The 19,177-nt window shown below is 48.5% G+C and overlaps 1 protein-coding gene across 1 annotated transcript in view; it reads right to left on the reverse strand.

Moving 5' to 3' along the window:
* Positions 1 to 19,177, reverse strand: part of LIPC (lipase C, hepatic type) — a 506,459-nt gene that overhangs the window by 71,555 nt on the left and 415,727 nt on the right. Inside the window, exon 6 of the mRNA XM_069222091.1 lies at positions 12,442 to 12,684. Coding sequence (XP_069078192.1) covers positions 12,442 to 12,684 — 243 coding nt within the window. The remainder of the gene's footprint in view (positions 1 to 12,441; positions 12,685 to 19,177) is intronic.

The following is a 19,177-nucleotide window of genomic DNA, read 5'->3' on the forward strand; positions in this document are numbered from 1 at the left end:
ATCATGTGTTCTCATTGTTGCCTGATTCTCTCTCATTCTCTATCCCAGTCTGCCTGTGAACCTATGTGTGTGTACCCTTATGTCTGTCGTTATGCAATCTGCACGTGTGCGCCTCGCCCTGACCCTTTTCCCGGCCCATCACAGCCAATTAATTGTGCCTGTAGAAAAAGGACCCCGCTTCCACGCTCTGTCACTTTGCTGCTGTTTCGTCATAACTGTGTTGGAATGTATGTGGCACTGGCAAAGAGCAGATCTGCTGAGCCACCAGGCGGGATGCAGCCGAAGGTGAAGCCACCAGGCGGGATGCAGGCGAAGGTGAAGCCACCAGGCGGGATGCAGCCGAAGGTGAAGCCACCAGGCGGGATGCAGCCGAAGGTGAAGCCACCAGGCGGGATGCAGCCGAAGGTGAAGCCACCAGGCGGGATGCAGCCCAAGGTCAGATAGAGGGCATGGCCGGAGGCTGTCTGGAAGGCCGCTGTGGTAATGAACGAGGGCCAGATGTATGAAGAATCCAGAGCTATTTCTGATTGACAAAATGGCATGTATCATATTTGCGATTCGGTAATAGCGATTTCTTAAAAATCACAAATGCTATTACCGAATCACAAATAGCGATTCTGAGCCCATTCGCACCATATTTGCGATTTTTTTGCATTTCCAAAATCACAGGGTGCTGGAGGCCTAAGGCCCCCTCTGCTGCACCCCCCAAAAATATTTCCAGGACATGTAAGGTGCACACATGCCAAAGGGGCATGTGTGCATTACATGTTAATTTAAAAAATGCATTTTTAATGCATTTTTAAAATTTGCACATGGTTACCACCAAGTTTTACTTGGTGGTAATTGCGATTCCTTAATGCCCAATTCCCATTAAGGAAAAGCATAAATGTGCATAAGAAATCGCAAATAAGGATTCCTTTTTTGCGATTTCCTATTTAGAGAATCGCAATTTGAAAGGCATTTTTGCATTCGCAAATGGCCATTCGCACCGTTTGCGAATGCAAAAACGCTTGATACATCTGGCCCTGAATCCCTTGTTTAGAGAAGGTGGAAATTGCACCCTGTATCTTGGAACACGTTTTTATTTTTTTTTAAAGTATGGAAATGTATTTCCCCAAATCAAAATAAAAGTATGGGGCTGCTTACAATGCTTAATTAAAAAAAAACATGTTCCAGGGAGGCACCTGCAGCTTGCATCACTCATTGCCCCTGCCAGAGCTGCCAATGACAGTACCAGCGTAACTGATAACACAAGTGTGACAATTCTGACAATAAGAATGGCGCTGTTGGCAGATATTATTCATTATGTTATTTTTAAGTGGCAGTGGACAGCCCTGAGGGAAAGATACATGTGGTCATTTATACTCCCAAAGAGATGGCGTATAAAGGGATCATATGATGAAAAGCATTGTGTAAGCCTCGACCGCCCACCTCTGAGGAGTTCTGCTGGCCATTACCCGTGCTGGACCTCGCCCACACCTACTGCAAGTATGCATAACATTGACCAGGGTCTAATCCCCCTGTCAGTCCAGTTCTCTGTCTATTTTCACATCTTTCAAAATGTGGGGGGTGGGAGGGTAAAGGGTCATTCTATCCCAGCCCCCATGCTTTTGAGGGGTAATTATGCCAAACTGCTTTGTTTGGTAACCACGAGGCATCTAACACAGCTATTTCAACCAGATGCACCAGTTACTGGGCCTGTCTCTATTGGTAGGATGACTAGGCGTCCTGGATTTCCACGGACAGTCCCGGTTTTCAGTGGAATGCCACGCTTTTGTTAATTTTGAATAAATGTCCTGGTTTTTTAAAGGTCGGGTCATCCGGCAAAGCAGAATTGAAAGGTATGCATTGCTTTCCATCAGGACTGCTTAAGTCTGACATTATTTCAGTAATGTATTAGGCAGCACAGGATGAGCCGGCTCCCAGCAGAAAGACAGAGTGGGAAGGAGTGGGCAAGGGGCACAAGTCCAGCCATTGCTAATGTTAAGTATTCTTGTAAATGTGTGTGTGTACTTACATGCACTTTAAATGTGCTTATATATGAACACAATTACAAGATTTACAATCCTAGTGCGCACACGCATACATTTACATGGCTACGCAAAAAACAAGAGAGGCCAGATACAGAAGTAAGACTGAAGGCCTTAGTCCTACTTTTATGTCTGATCTGTCCCTGTTATTGCTTCTCAAAATCTGGTAATCTAGTCAACTGGTGTGTGGTGAGCACCTATGGTGTTATCATTTTACACCAGGTCCAGGTATCCCCTATTAGTGAAGTGTAGGCAGTGTCCAGGCAGTGTCCAGGAAGCCAGGGCTCTCTAGAGGTAGCTGTGAGTGGGCAGTCAAGGCTTATCTAGGAGACATGGAAAGCTTATGCAACACCACAACAGTCATTTAGCATTCACACACATGAAAGAACCACACAGTATTACAAAAATAAAGGTACTCTATTATAGTAACACACATACTAAAATACTGTATAGGCAATACTCCCCTAGCAGGTGAGTAAACACACTATTACATACACATTAGTAGTCAGGAATTGGCATGAAAACAATAGAAGACAGTGAAATAGCAGAATGAAATGGAGACCCCAGAGGGTGACCAAAACATATGCTAAGTAAGTGGAATACGAAAATCAGTCCTCCACCCAAGGAAGTGGAATCTGTAGAGGGGAGCTGGAGGAACTAGGAACCCCAAAAGGTGAGTACTAGAGTGCCCCCCAGCGACCAGGAGAGAATAGGTAAGTACCTGGTTTTCCCCAAACCCACAGGTAACCTTTGGAAAAGGACTGTGCAAGACTGAAGCATGACTGGAAGAGACAAAAGATAAATCCTGACAGAAGAGGACCTGAAAAAGAAGGGGACCAAGTCCAGTTCGAGTTGGAGTGTCCGGTTGGGGCAGGAGCCACTACGCACCCTTCTGGAGATGTAGGACCAGGACGACGGTGAAGACAAGGAGTCAGCTATGCAGCACAGAAGTGATGCAGATGGTGTCCCATGTCAGAAGAAGAGTTGCAGTCAGTCAGTGGTGTGGAAGAACCACCAACAAGCCTTGGCAAATGCAAGAGTCGCAGATGAGGAGTTTCATAGCTGCCGGGGACCAGAAAGGTCCAGGGGGACTCAACCCAAGGAGAGGAGTCCCAGATGACCCTCAGCGGTGAGAAGAGTCAGAAAATAAATTAGGATGCAGCCCCCAGAGACAACTCACAGGCAGGAGGCACAGGAGTTGCAGTGAGGCGCACTTGGGACACCTGCAGCGGAGTCCCACGTCACTGGAGCAGCAGGTAGAAGGCTATGCTTTGCAGGGAAAAAGAGCCAGCAAGCATTGGTAGGTGTGAGAGTCACTGTGCACAGGGGTACTGTCCTGCAAGGAGAGGCGAGGTCTCACTGTCCCCTAAGTTGAACAGCTGGTAGAGAGGACCGAGGGGACCACTCCAGACCACCACTTGTGTTGCATTATCCATGCAGTTTTGCAGGAGAGAAGATCCACGCAGCCTGATGTCGCTGCAGTGACTCCTTCACCACAAGGGAGATTTCTTCTTACTTCTTGTGCAGGCTGAAGACTCGTTGACCTCAGAGGAAATGTTGCAGTTGCTGGAAGGAGCTGGAGAAACAATTTGCCTAGCGGTGTCGTTGCTGGAGTTCCAGATTGTCGGTCCTTGGAGGGTCCAGTTGCAGTCCCTGTGGCCAGAAGATGAAGTAAATGATGAAAAGGAGTCTAGCTGGAATCTTGCATGTCGAATCTGGAGACCCGCCCTGGAGGGAGACCCTAAATAGCCCAGAAAGGGCGATTGGTCACCTATCAGGGTGACTACCTATCAGGAGGGGGCTATGACGTCACCTGCCTGCCCTGGCCACTCAGATGCTCCCAGAGGCACCTGCCCACCTTGGACTCAAGATGGCAGAATCAAGTGGCCACCTGGTGGAGCTCTGGGCACCACCCCTGGGATGGTGATGGACAGGGGAGTGGTCACTACCCTTTCCATTGTCCAGTCTCACACTAGAGCAGGGACCTGGGGACCCCGGACCAGTGCAAACCAGTTTATGCAAGGAGGGCACCAAATGTGCCCTTCAAAACATATTGGTGGCTTGGGGAGGCTACCAACAACTTGTAACACCTATTTCCAAAGGGAGAAGGGATTGCGTCCCACTCCCAAAGGAAATTAGTTGTTCTGCCTTCCTGGGCTTGAGCTGGTCAAGCAGCAGGAGGGCAGAAACCTATCTGTAGGATGGCAGCAACACGGGCTGCCCGGGAAAACCCTGCAAACTGGTAGGAGCAAAGCTGAGGGGTCCTCTAAGGAGACCCCACAGTGCATGGAATCATTCAACCAATACTGGGAACAATATTGGGGTATGATTCCAACATGTTTGATACCAAACATGTCCAGGTTCGGAGTTACCATTACGTAGCTGGACTTGGCGACCTATGTCCAGTACACAAGTAAAATGGCTTCCCCGCACTTACGAAGTCCAGAAAAATGGAGCTGGAGTTCATAGGGGCACCTGTGCTCATGCAGAGGTGCCCTCACATGCAGGTACTTGCACCCTGCCATTTGGGCTTGGAGGGCCTGCAATAGGGATGACTTACAGTGACCAGGTGCAGTGACCTGTATTGAAAGGGGGCATGCACATTTTGCATGGGCTCCCATGGGTGGCACAATAATGCCCTGGGTACCTATGTACCATATACTTGGGACTTACATTGGCGGCACCAGTATGCCAATTGTGGGGTGTACTAAGTCAGGAACAACCAAATTTAGAGGGAGAGAGCACAGTCACTGGGGTCCTGGTTAGCAGGATCCCAGTGAACACAGTCAAAACACACTGACAGCAGGCAAAATGTGGGGGTAGCCATGCCAAAAAAAGGGTAATTTCCTACATTATCTATTGGCTATTTAGTATACACATAGATCAAGTCCTCCTCCTGCTAAGAGCTCCGCTTCAGTTTGTTGACCCAGTCCCTGCATAAACATCTGACATACCTGTGTGTTGAAGCACCTTTCTCTGAGCCCTCATTGTGCCAAATCCCGAGTTTACCACCTTTTCTATTGCTGTCAAACTCCTCCCAACCCTCTCCCACCTTCTGCAATCTATCCACATTCTCTCTTGCCGATGTGTATGCTGATGCTGCACTTAGATCTGACATTTAAAGTACAAAGGGATTTTTTAATGAGATCAAGGAGGATCATGGAGAGATGATCGATAAAGTCATAATTAGGAGCGGCTCGCGGCAAGTAGAAGGGGCGGCGCACGCACAGGGGGTTAAAATAAAATTAAAACTAAAACAACAACAAAAAACTTACCTTAACTGCCACCTGCTGCTCCGCTCCTGCTTCTACTCACTGTGGGCACAGACTCCCAGCCTGCCCTGCGGCCAATTGGCTGGGAGCACCCAGCCAGGGCGCTCCCAGGCAGACTGGGAGCCTACAGCGCATGTGTGTTTGGCCGGCCTGAGATGGCCGGCCAAACACATTGGCGCTCTGAGGGGGAGTGCTGTGCACTCCCCCTCACTACTCGTCACCCCCATGGCCCCACTCTTTTACCAAACATCAATAATAAACACAGTTTATTTTCGCTGTTTGGTAAACGTTTTGCAGCTGTCGCTGCTGGCGAGTGTAGGAGGCTGGCCTCGCTTATAGTGGGTACCCTGTGATACTTACACCCTGTGCCAGGTCCAGTTATCCCTTATTAGTAGAATAGAGGTGTTTCTAGCAGCTTAGGCTGATAGAAGGTAGCTATGGCAAAGCAGCTTAGGCTGAACTAGGAGACATGCAAAGCTCCTACTATACCACTTATATCATATGCACAATATCATAAGAAAACACAATACTCAGAGTTACTAAAAATAAAGGCACTTTATTTTTATGACAATATGCCACAAGTATCTCAGTGAGTACCCTCAGTAAGAAGGTAAGTAATATACACAAGTTATATGTACACAAACCCAAAACAGGTAAGTAAGAGTCAGAAAAGTAATGCAAACAGTGTAGAATTACAATAGGTTGCAATAGGCAAACATAGGTCTAGGGGCAACACAAACCATATACTCCAAAAGTGGAATGCGAATCACGAATGGGCCCCAGACCTATGGGAGTTGTAGAGGGTCTCTGGGACTGTAAGAAAACAGTCAGGGTGTCCAAGATACCTCACCCCAAGACCCTGCAAAATAGGAGTAAGTGCACCTACGACCCCAAAAGAACACAATAGTCGTCATAGGGGGATTCTGCAAGAACCACAAACACCAGCAAAGCACTGAAGATGGATTCCTGTACCTGAGGACCTGCAAGGCAAGGGGACCAAGTCTAAGAGTTGCGATAGTTCCAGGTAGGGGCAGGAGCCCAAAAAACCCCAGATGAAGGTGCAAGGAAGCTGCCTCCGGATGGAAGAAGCTTGGAATTCTGCAACAACGAAGAGGACTAGGAACTTCTTCTTTGGATGGAAGATGTCCCACGTTGCGATGAAGGTTGCAGAAGTGTTCCCATGCAGAAATACCGCAAACAGGCCTTGCTAGCTGCAAGGGTCGTGGTAGAGGTTTTTGGGTGCTGCTGGGGACCAGGAAGGACCAGGATGTCGCCCCTTGGAGGAGGAGACAGAGGGGGCACTCAGCAACTCAGAGAGCCCCCACAGAAGCAGGCAGCACCCGCAGAAGTACCCGAACAGGCACTTGGAAGATTTGTGAACCGGAGCTGGCTCAGAGTCACAAAGGAGGGTCCCACGATGCCGAAGGCCAGCTCAGAGGGTTGAGCACTGCAGGACGGAGTGCTGGGGACCCAGGCTAGGCTGTGCATTAAGGAAATCCTGGAAGAGTGCACAGGAGCCGGAGCAGCTGCAAATCACGGAGTACACAGGTTTGCAGTCTAACGTGGGGAGGCAAGGACTTACCTCCACCAAACTTGGACTGAAGGATCACTGGACTGTGGGAGTCACTTGGATAGAGTTCCTGTGTTCCAGGGACCACACTCGTCAGGATGCGAGGACCGGTGATGCAGTCTTTTGGTGCCTGCGTTAGCAGGGGGAAGATTCCGTCAACCCACTGGAGATTTCTTCTTGGCTTCCAGTGCAGGGTGAAGGTAGATGACCACCAGAGCATGCACCACCAGGAAACAGTCGTGAAAGCCGGCAGGATGCAGCGCTACAATGTTGCTGGTAGTCATCTTGCTACTTTGTCGCGGTTTTTCAGGCGTCCTGAAGCAGTCAGCGGTCGATCCTTGGTAGAAGTCGAAGAGGGAGATGCAGAGAAACTCTGGTGAGCTCTTGCATTCGTTATCTGAAGAATTCCCCAGATTAGAGACCCTAAATAGCCAGAAAATGAGGTTTGGCTACCAAGAAAGGAGGATTGGCTACCAAGAGAGGTAAGAGCCTATCAGAGGGGGTCTCTGATGTCACCTGCTGGCACTGGCCACTCAGAGCAGTCCAGTGTGCCCCCAACACCTCTGTTTCCAAGATGGCAGAGGTCTGGGACACACTGGAGGAGCTCTGGGCACCTCCCCTGGGAGGTACTGGTCAGGGGAGTGGTCACTCCCCTTTCCTTTGTCCAGTTTCACGCCAGAGCAGGGCTGGGGGATCCCTGAACTGGTGTAGACTGGCTTATGCAGGGATGTGCACCATCTGTGCCCATCAAAGCATTTCCATAGGCTGGGGGAGGCTACTCCTCCCCAGCCCTTCACACCTATTTCCAAAGGGAGAGGGTGTAACACCCTCTCTCAGAGGAAATCCTTTGTTCTGCCTTCCTGGGCCGGGGCTGCCTGGACCCCAGGAGGGCAGAATCCTGTCTGAGGGGTTGGCAGCAGCAGCAGCTGCAGTGGAAACCCCGGAAAAGGCAGTTTGGCAGTACCTGGGTTCTGTGCTAGAGACCCAGGGGATCATGGAATTGTCACCCCCAATACCAATATGGTATTGGGGTGACAATTCCATGATCTTAGACATGTTACATGGCTATGTTCGGAGTTACCATTGTGACGCTATACATAGGTAGTGACCTATGTATAGTGCACGCGTGTAATGGTGTCCCCGCACTCACAAAGTCCGGGGAATTTGCCCTGAACGATGTGGGGGCACCTTGGCTAGTGCCAGGGTGCCCACAAGTAACTTGGCACCCAACCTTCACCAGGTGAAGGTTAGACATATAGGTGACTTGTAAGTTACTTATGTGCGATGAAAAATGGCTGTGAAATAACGTGGACGTTATTTCACTCAGGCTGCAGTGCCAGGCCTGTGTAAGAATTGTCTGAGCTCCCTAAAATAGCGATTCCTTAAAATTGCGACCCTGTTTAGAGAGTCGCAAATTGCGACTCTCTAAATAAAAAATTGCAAATAAGGAATCCTTATTTGCGATTTCTAAAGCACATGTAACAAGCAATTCCTTAATGCGAATTGTGCATTAAGGAATCGCTATTTACCACCAAGTTGAACGTGGTGGTAACCATGTGCAAATTTAAAAAATGCATTTAAAATGCATTTTTAAAATGTACATGTAAACCACACATGCCCTTTTGGCATGTGTGCACTTTACATGTTGTAAAAAAATATTTTGGGGTGCAGCAGAGGGGGCCTAAGGCCCCCAGGACCCTGGACTTTGCATTTCCAAAAACTGCGAATTCCAGTTTGGAATTCGCAATTTTGGAAATGGAAAAAATTCGCAAATATGGGCCTACAGGCCCATAGGTGCGAATGGGGGCCAGTATCGCAATTTGAGATTCGGTAATAGCATTTGCGATTTTTAAGAAATCGCTATTACCGAATCACAAATGTGATACATTGCATTTTGCAAATCAGAAATAGCGATTTCTTAAAAATCGCTATTTCCGATTCGCAAAAGGCCTTTTTCATACATCTGGCCCCAAATGTGTTCCCTGTGTGGTGCCTAACTGTGTCACTGAGGCTCTGCTAACTGGAACCTCAGTGCTTATGCTCTCTCTGCTTCTAAAATTGTCACTGCAGGCTAGTGACCATTTTCACCAATTCTGATTGGCACACTGGAACACCCTTATAATTCCCTAGTATATGGTACCTAGGTACCCAGGGTTTTGGGGTTCCAGGAGATCCCTATGGGCTGCAGCATTTCTTTTGCAACCCATAGGGAGCTCAGACCAATATTACACAGGACTGCCACTGCAGCCTGAGTGAAATAACGTCCACGTTATTTCACAGCCATTTTACACTGCACTTAAGTAACTTATAAGTCACCTATATGTCTAACCCTCACCCAGTGAAGGGTAGGTGCAAAGTTACTAAGTGTGAGGGCACCCTGGCACTAGCCAAGGTGCCCCCACATTGTTCAGGGCAATTTCCCCAGACTTTGTGAGTGCGGGGACATCATTACACGTGTGCACTACATATAGGTCAATACCTATATGTAGCTTCACAATGGTAACTCCGAATATGGCCATGTAACATGTCTAAGATCATGGAATTGTCCTCCCATGCCAAATCTGGTTTTGGGGTGCCAATCCCATGCATCCCCCGGGGCTCCAGCATGGACCCCGGGTACTGCCAAACTAACTCTGGGGTTTTCACTGCAGCTACTGCTGCTGCCAACCCACAGACAGGCTTCTGTCCTCCTGGGGTCTGGGCAGCCCAATCTCAGGAAGGCAGAACAAAGAATTTCCTCTGAGAGAGGGTGTTACACCCTCTCCCTTTGGAAATAGGTGTTAAGGGCTGGGGAGGAGTAGCCTCCACCAGCCTCTGGAAATGCTTTGAAGGGCACAGATGGTGCCCTCCTTGCATATGCCAGTCTACACCGGTTCAGGGATACCCCAGCCCCTGCTCTGGCGCGAAACTGGACAAAGGAAAGGGGAGTGACCACTCCCCTGTCCATCACCACCCCAGGGGTGGTGCCGAGAGCTCCTACAGTGTGTCCCAGACCCCTGCCATCTTGAATGCAGAGGTGTGAGGGCACAATGGAGGCCTCTGAGTGGCCAGTGGCAGCAGGTGACGTCAGAGACCCCTCCTGATAGGTGCTTACCTCGTTAGGTGTCCAATCCTCCTCTGAGGGCTATTTAGGGTCTCTCCTGTGGGTTTCTCTTCATATAACGAATGCAAGAGCTCACCAGAGTTCCTCTGCATCACCCTCTTCGACTTCTGCCAAGGATCGACCGCTGACTGCTCCAGGACGCCTGCAAAACTGCAACAAAGTAGCAAGAAGACTACCAGCAACATTGTAATCCTGCCAGCTTTCTCCACTGTTTCCTGGTGGTGCATGCTCTGAGGGCTGTCTGCCTTCACCCTGCACTAGAAGCCAAGAAGAAATCTCCCGTGGGTCGACGGAATCTTCCCCCTGCTAACGCAGGCACCAAACTTCTGCTTCACCAGTACTCTGGGTCCCCTCTCATCTTGACGAGCGTGGTCCCTGGAACACAGGAGTTGGATCCAAGTGACCCCGACAGTCCAGTGGTCCGTCTTCTTGCCTCTCCACGCCAGACAGGAATCCTGTGTACTACCTGAACTGCAGCTGCTAGGGCTTCTGTGCACTTTTGCAAGGAATCCTTCGTGCACAGCACAGCCCAGGTCCCCAGCACTCTGTCCTGCATTGCTCAAATTGCCGAGTTGACCACCGGCTTCATGGGACCCTCCTTTGTAGTGTTGAGGTGACCGCCATGCTCAGATTTCTTGAACGCCTGTTCAAGTGCTTCTGCGGGTGCTGCCAGCTTCTGCATGGACTCTCTGTGCTGCTGAGCGCCCCCTCTGTCACCTCCTCTAAGGGGCGAACTACTGACCCTTCCTGGGCCCGGGCTGCACCCATTTTCTTCAGCCACAACCTTTGCAGCTAGCAAGGCTTGTTTGCGGTCTTTCTGCATGGAAACAACTCTGCATCCTCCAGCACGCCATGGGACATCTTATTTGCAAAGGAGAAGTTCCTGGCATCTTCCGTTGTTGCAAAATCTTCAGCTCCTTCCACCCGGAGGCAGACATTTTGCACCTTCATCCGGGGTTTAGTGTGCTCCTGCCCCCCCCCGGACACTTGCGTGACTCTTGGACTTGGTCCCCTTCCTTTATAGGTCCTCAGGTCCAGGAATCCATCTTTGCAGTCAGTTGTGGTCTTTGCAGAATCTCCTATCACAACTTTAGTGTGTTTCTGGGGAATTGGGGGTAACTTTACTCCTACTTTTCAGGGTCTTGGGGTGGGGTATCTTGGACACCCTAGTGTTTTCTTACACCCCCAGCGACCCTCTACACACTACACTAGGCCTGGGGCCCCTAAGTGGTTTGCATTCCACTTTCTTAGTATGTGGTTTGTGTTGCCCCAGGCCTATTGCATCCTATTGTATTCTACAGTGTTTGCACTACTTTTCTAACTGTTTACTTTCCTGCTTTTGGTTTGTGTGTATATTTTGTGTATTTTACTTACCTCCTAAGGAAGTATATCCTCTGAGATATTTTTGGCACATTGCCACTAAAATAAAGTACCTTTATTTTTAGTAACTCTGCGTATTGTGTTTCTTATGATATAGTGCTATATGATATAAGTGGTATGGTAGGAGCTTTGCATGTCTCCTAGTTCAGCCTAAGCTGCTCTGCTATAGCTACCTCTATCAGCCTAAGCTGCTAGAACACTACTAATCTATTAATAAGGGATAACTGGACCTGGCACAAGGTGTAAGTACCATCAGATACCCACTATAAGCCAGGCCAGCCTCCTACACTTCCTCTTTGAGAACATACATGCTGTGCTGTTTTCCAGACCCTCTGTGTATGGTCATATGCTCACACACAGACATGCATACACATTACAGAGGGGTATTTCCTCAGCCTTCTCAACCCACCTAGGAGGGGCCTGTTGCCATATCTCTGCTTCATGCACATTATGTGAAAAAGTGCAGTAGTTTCAGTGGTGTTTTCTCCACTAAGCACATCACTGTATCTATGTTTTTCCATTTACGCACACAAAGCAAGGCTGGCATAGGTATGTCGTGGAAGGTCCTTGCTACAGACCTAGCTCTTCAGGTGTTCAAGGGAAGAAGACGGACCCTGGTCTGAGTGTGCTCAGGAAAATGTGTGTGTCTGGTTAGTGGGAGCTCTAAATCAAGGGCTTCTATAGAAAAAGGAGCTGGTGTGGTGAGCTGGAGTCAGCCATGCCTCTTAGGGTGTTCGTGGGGGGAGGGCGGGGGACAATTGGGTAAGGATGTATTTTAATCACCCCCTCAGTGACTCTGACACTGAGGAATTTAGTCAAATATCACCTGCCTGCTCTGGCACAGAGAGAACTTCATCATTAGCTGACTGCAGTAATGAATGCACAAGGGTCACAAAGGATGCTTCTCAGAGAGGTGGAAATGGCAACTCCTGCGTGCAATTCCAGTGACAAGGGACTGCTGCAATATATTGTGATTTTCTTCCAATTAGGTAATTTCTGTTGTCAAAATCTCCCTACGTGTTAGGCAAAAATACCAGATCATCATTATTATGCTTAAACATTACCAGAAAAAGCACCTGAACCTACCTTTGAAAGGCATGTTCGCTCGTGTCTTGAGGTACAACTTCTTGCCCTTCTGCGGACGCTCCTTTCTGATGTTCATCCCCAAAGTATTACATCGGTTCTTTTTGCAATTGAGGCATATTCCTTTGTCAAAAGTGTGGATGTCATTGCACCAGTAGGCCATGCTCTGCTTGTCATCGTGCAGCAAGGAGTCGATATAGAGGTGCACAGAACGCTCATGCGCGCACTTCACTGTTGCTGCAATTCCTGGAAAAAAAGGAAATATTCACCATGTTTTCATCACCCAGCACACACTTACGTTCGTTCAATCTATCACGCGCAGCACATACTTCATATAGTAGTAACTTCACAGGAATACCAGTTTTCACTGATAACTAATAAAAAGGGCATTATCAGGCAGTTAATATCCTGGTTGGTGGAGTTAATAGATAATAGTGCAAAAAGGACAGATAACCGAGGAACGACACCAGACAACCATTTTATTTTATTTCCTCCTAGACAAGATTGCTCGTATGGTGAATTTGGCGATAATTAAATTTAGCAGATAAACAGCAGAACAAATCTAAAGCTTAAAAAGGACACCGTGTGGTCTACATGGGGAGACGCCCAATTCATTGATGATGGGGAAAAAAGTGTGACGTCTAAGCAATTCGGTTTGACATTGTCCTTCTTTTGTTTTAAGTCCTCATAACCTGATCACTTTCATCTGATGTGCTGCACCATTTGTCACTTTACTCATTAGTTGCTTGTAACTAAATGAATTAAAAGATGAAGGCAACAAGAAACACATAAACTATGGTTAATTACAAATAAAAGATACCATTAAAAGTCAAAAACTCCACGTGGGTGGAGGAAGAGGTGCCTGTGTACAACAGCAGCTCTGTTTTTGTCACAGGACTCAAGTCGCACCCTGCTGACGAGGCCCAAGGAGCCCAAAACCTTGAGTTGCTTGTGTTCCTGCTCAGAGGGGAACTGGCGGTGCAGACCGGATTGTTTATTTGGCACCAGTTCAAGTCCAGTTTGTATTAGATTGTTTGCTGTCTGACTGGAATAATGGGCAAAAACACACAATGGACTGGATTACAGCCCAGAATAATTACCAGCTGCTGAAATTAATTCATGAAATCCTGCCATGACGTCTTTGTTTTCTTCAAAACCAGCTTTATCACCTTCCTCCCACGGGTGTGATGGGAACTTCTGTCATAAGGCAGACCTTACAGGGCGCGTTGTTTCAAGGCATGTTTTATTCTTGATCCGTCGATCCTCTTAGAATTTGAGACTTAAAGTCATCTTTTTCTCTTTTATCAATTGAAAATCTTTGACGCGACAACCATTGTAGTATACCGGGTACCGAACCCTGAATCGTGAAAAAAGCGAGAGAGGAAGTATAAGGGAGTTGAGAATCATCACCAGCCTCATGAAGGATGTGGGAGGGTCTTAGTGTGCAGATACTGCCCCCAAAAAGACGTGTATCTGAATTTGAGGCCACACATTTGAAAATTTACGGGATGATCTGCAAATTTATTGAATAATTTTTGTGGGCCAAATCTTGTAAAAATAAAACAAAAAAATAAATTTCACAGTGTAATTATGCATGGCGAAGTCCACGTGAACTGGGCACAGTGTACCTCTTGGCTATTGCACTGTGCCAGGAGGCCATTGTTCACAGCCAATGACCATACATAGCTAGTTCAATGGCACGAAGGATGCTGGTGGATGCCCAGGACCCAGGGAATACAATATTCTACTCCAGGCTATGTGCTATTGGCTTAAAGGCATGGGCACTGGTGTATGGCCTGCATTTATAGACTGGCTTGAAAAACTGAAGGCAGGAGGGATTTAGTACACAGGAGGTTTGGTGTAAGGCCTGACCAGAGGCCAATTCTTGTGGCCATCATCTGCTGTGCAGTCAACATGGGTTGTACGACAGGAAATTAGCCACAGAACCTGGTTTCAGAGCAGGGCGTGCCTCCACACCAGCTGTGCATTACTGAAGGCTGTGTGCAGCGGAGTTGGGCACCTGGAAGGTTGGAGTCAAGGCCAGGATGAAGGTCAAGCTTTGCTGCCAACACCCAATTCACAGGGCTGAAAACTGGGTGTTGGAAATTACCATATTTTGTGTGGTATTCCCTCAGATTTTTGCCTTATTTTGCAGGATCCATTTTTCGTGGCCATAGCGCTCTGCACCCTTTACTCCTGCAAACCAGTGGTAAAGTGCTTGTGCTCTCCTCTCTAAACATGTTCAAATTGACATACTACTAAATGGCACATTTAATTTATGTTTATGTCCATCCGTAGTATATGGGACAACCTGTACCCAGAGCCTGTATATTAAGTGCTATGAGTGGACTGCAGCACTCTAGGTGCCATCTGCTAAAGTAGCACAGTAAAACTTGTGTCTATGCCTGACATTGCAGCCTGGGTATGCTGTGTTAAACTGGTACTTTGATCTGGCAAAACAAACCTTTTGCCAGACCTAAACCCTCCTTTGTAATACTTACAAGTCACCCCTAATGTAGGACCCAAATTCCCTTAGGACTGGGTGCATGGTATTTAGAAAGTAGGACATATATATTTAATGCTTTACATTTTCTGGCCTCCAAAGTCGTTTTTCACTGTGACAAGGTTGGCCCTACCAAAGATTAACAGTGGTTTACACTATCACCTTCATAAGTGCTAAATTCATTTTGGGAGTAGCTAGAAAATGGTTCAAAGGCTAATTTTAATAGTAATTTAAAATCTAACTCAATGGTCAAGTAAGATGTTTGGAAATTACACTTTTAGAAAGTTGCCATGTTCCAGCCTAAAACCGAAAGGCTTTCCTGGAAGTGTTCAGCTGTCGCCTGACTCTGATTGCTCCCTTGTGGTGAGATGTGTATTGTTCCCAGGCAGTGGACAAAGGGCTTTGGGAGTGGGTAAGGGGACACCTCCCTTGGCAGGAGGGCATGGAGTCTGTGCACATCCCCTTACTTAGCTTTAAAGGATGCTTACCTTGTCACTGGCAGATGAAGCTCACATCTACGTTTGCCTCCACTTTTTTCTCTAGTCAGGATGATACCAAACCCTCTGTGAATAGAGGAACTGACCAGAACTGGTTTGACTTCCACATACAGGCTGGCCTAGGGCATTAAATTGGACCCTTCAGACCTCTTCTCAGAAAAATGCTTGTTCTGCCTTAGTGCAAGCTGCCCTTCTTTCCAGTATCCTACTTCTTGTCCTCCTTCACCATTCTCAATCCAGAGATGGGATGTGGCAGACACCCCCACCCAGCCAATAATGGCTTAGATTAAAATGGACCAATATACTTTCGCACCATCTGACAATAAAGGGGCTGAAGGAGATTCCCCCTGCCATTCCACCCCAGCCACCCGCAGACTTACAAGCTGCTCTTAAAGCAATTCAGTATTCTAGGGAGGCAGTGGAAGCCAAGGTTCTTGGTGTTCAAATTGACCTCTCCCTCCTGCGTCACAGCCTACGTAAAGTTGCCGAAAGAGTGACTCAGACTGAAATACGGATCTCAGCAAGAGAAGAGGAAGTGGTAACTCTTAAACACCAGGTACTAAACTAATGTCCAAAGTGACCGCCTTTAGATGAGAGTGTGCAGGATGCTGAAACCCGCTCCAGACGCAACAGCCTACGCCTTATTGAACTCCCAGAGGGAGTGGAGGGCTCTAGGGTGAGTGACATTCTGGAAGACCGATTTCGGTCATGGGTCCCAGTGGACAGGTTGTCAGGCTGCTCTGTAGTGGAGAGGGCACATTACACCCTATCTAAGAGACCTCCTCTGAGGTGACTCCTCATCCTGTCATAGTGCACATCCTGAATTTCTTAGACCGTGATACTACCTTGCGTGAAGCTCAGAACCATCAAGATCTACCACACCTTAACACTAAAATCCCGATTTACTAAGACTACACTAGACAGTCCAGCAGAAGCAGCGCTCTTTTGAGAATGTTAAACAAAAGCTCCGTATGCTTAACATCTGCTACATGTTTCGAATCCTGGCCTGTCTCAAGGTAATTTTTGATTCATCAACCCACTTTTTTTAATCTCCTGAGCAGGCCAGGGAGTCAGAGACAGACCGGCGGGCGCTGTGGCTCCTCGGAGCAGAGGATCAGGTGAATTCGGAGCCAGGGGCTGCCCCCCACCGCTCTAGGGCCCAGAGGAAATGTTCCAGATCTAAGAAGGCCGGATCAGGCTGGGAGAGGGGTCTTGGTGAGCACACCGGCTGTCGAGGAGAACCCAGTTGAAGCCGAGCTAGACATGAATCTTACCAATGCCCCACAGCTATTCAGGTCCTCAGACAGTGTGAACAATTCCCTGATTTAATCTCCTCCTTGCTGCTCTGAGAGGGTGGCGGTAACCATGGAGTGGTGAATATGCTCTGTTGCCAGACTTTATGACTGTGGAGAGAAGGGAAAAGAGATTGGTTCCTTTCATGATGGTTTGTGTGTTTTTAGGCCCCTCTTTCCTTTCTCCCCCTCTCTCACTCTTTTTCTTTTTTTCCCCACGATATCCATAATTAATACTGCTGTCAGGCACTGTTATCCTTTACATGGGTGATGGAAGATACTGTCTGAGTTTTCCCCCATGGTTTATTAACTCATGTTCTTCTTAAGGGTGACAGATGCTGTTGGGAAGGACGTATGGGTTGGAGGGGTTGTGTTATGTTGAGTGGGATTGTTGTTCTAATGTGTTTTTCTTTCAGGTATTCACAGTGTGAGCTCACCACTATGTTTATCATATCTCCTGGGTTCAGCTCTAGGGTGCCACATACTGATCGGCCCCATCACTGTAGGACCTTACTCCACCATACCCTTAGCTAACAACCCTCTCCAATGGCCAAAATCATTTCTTGCAATGTGAATGGTCTCCTGGAACCTATTAAAAGATTGGCAGTGTTGCATTCTGTCAAAAGATGCAAACCGGATGTGGTCCTATTTCAGGAGACTCATCTCTTGGGCTGTCAGTGCCCCTTCCTGGATCAGTTTGGGTATGATCATGTCTAACATGCAGGATTCACCAGGGGCTGGACATGAGTCACCACCTTGTTGCACAAAACCCTCCCAATAACAGTCACTAAAGTGTATGAAGACCCTCAAGGAAGGTATGAGGTGATTGAAGGGCGCATGCCAGCAAAACACTATAATTATATCTCTTGCTACGTTCCTCAACAGCTCCTGCAACCAACTTTACAGGTGATCCAATCCCTAATGGTGGCCTGTCCCCGAGAATGACCCTGATAGGTGGAGACTTTAATGTGACCCCCAATCCTGTGAGAGACACCTCTGATACTCCATCACCTGGTGGACAGGTGTGTTCCATGCACTTAGTCTCCTGGCAGATTCCATGAGCCTCTGTGATGCATGGGGCATATGGTACCTGTTAGAAATGGGGTTTTTGGTTGGCAGTCAGGTTACCCTCTGTCCAAGCAAGAACACTCACTCTAGTCAGGGTAAGTCACACACAATCCAAAATTATCCTGTCCCCACCTTCTGGTAGCTTGGCACGAGCAGTCAGGCTTAACTTAGAAGGCAATGTGTAAAGTATTTGTGCAATAAATCATACAATAACACAATATAGCACCACAAAAATACACCACACAGTGTTTAGAAAAATATATAATATTTATCAGGATACTTGTAGGTCAAAACGAATAAAGATGCAATGTGAAATTGTAGAGATATCACTGAAAAGTGATATAAAGGGCCTGATTATGACCCTGGCGGACGGCGGAGGCCGTCCGCCAAGGTACCGCCGCTGAATGACCGCACCGCGGTCAAAAGACCGCGGCGGCCATTTAGACATTTCCTCTGGGCCGGCGGGCGCTCTCCAAAAGAGCGCCCGCCGGCCCAGAGGAAATGCCTCTGCAACGAGGACGCCGGCTCAGAATTGAGCCGGCGGAGTTGCAGGGGTGCGACGGGTGCAGTTGCACCCGTCGCGTATTTCAGTGTCTGCTTAGCAGACACTGAAATACTTTGCGGGGCCCTCTTACGGGGGCCCCTGCCGTGCCCATGCCATTGGCATGGGCACGGCAGGGGCCCCCAGGGGCCCCGCGGCACCCCCTACCGCCATCCTGTTCCTGGCGGGCGAACCGCCAGGAACAGGATGGCGGTAGGGGGTGTCAGAATCCCCCATGGCGGCGCAGCAAGCTGCGCCGCCATGGGGGATTCTAAGGGCAGCGGTAAACCGGCGGGAGACCGCCGGTTTGCCTCTTCTGACCGCGGCCGAACCGCCGCGGTCAGAATGCCCTGCGGGGCACCGCCGGCCTGTCGGCGGTGCTCCCGCCGACCCTGGCCCCGGCGGTCTTAGACCGCCGGGGTCAGAATTACCACCAAAGTGTCTTAAGTCTTTAAAAAGCAAACAAAGTCTCTTTCAAGCACAAAGTACCTGGTTTAAAGTGGAAAATCTCCGCAAAGGGCCGCAGAAGAAGAGATACGTGGAAAAATGGTGTGTGCGTCGATTTCTCCCCTGCACACACTGACTTGCGTCGTTATTTTTCACGCGGGGAAGTCGTGTGTCGTTTTCCGGCGCGCGGACAGTCTCTTTCTGTGGGTCGCGGGATTACCAGATGTCCCGGGGTCTGTGCGTGAATTCTTCGGCTTGTTTTCCAGCTGCGCGTCGTTCCGGGAGGCTGTGCGTGGAATTCTCGTTCTCACAGCAGGCGTCGCATCGATTTCCCCTCTGGAAGTCAGGCGGCGTTGTCCTTGCGAGGCCGTGCGTCGAAGTTCCGGTCGCC

The sequence above is a fragment of the Pleurodeles waltl genome, chromosome 3_1 (assembly GCF_031143425.1).
Source record: "Pleurodeles waltl isolate 20211129_DDA chromosome 3_1, aPleWal1.hap1.20221129, whole genome shotgun sequence".
In the NCBI taxonomy this organism is placed as follows: Eukaryota; Metazoa; Chordata; class Amphibia; order Caudata; family Salamandridae; genus Pleurodeles; species Pleurodeles waltl.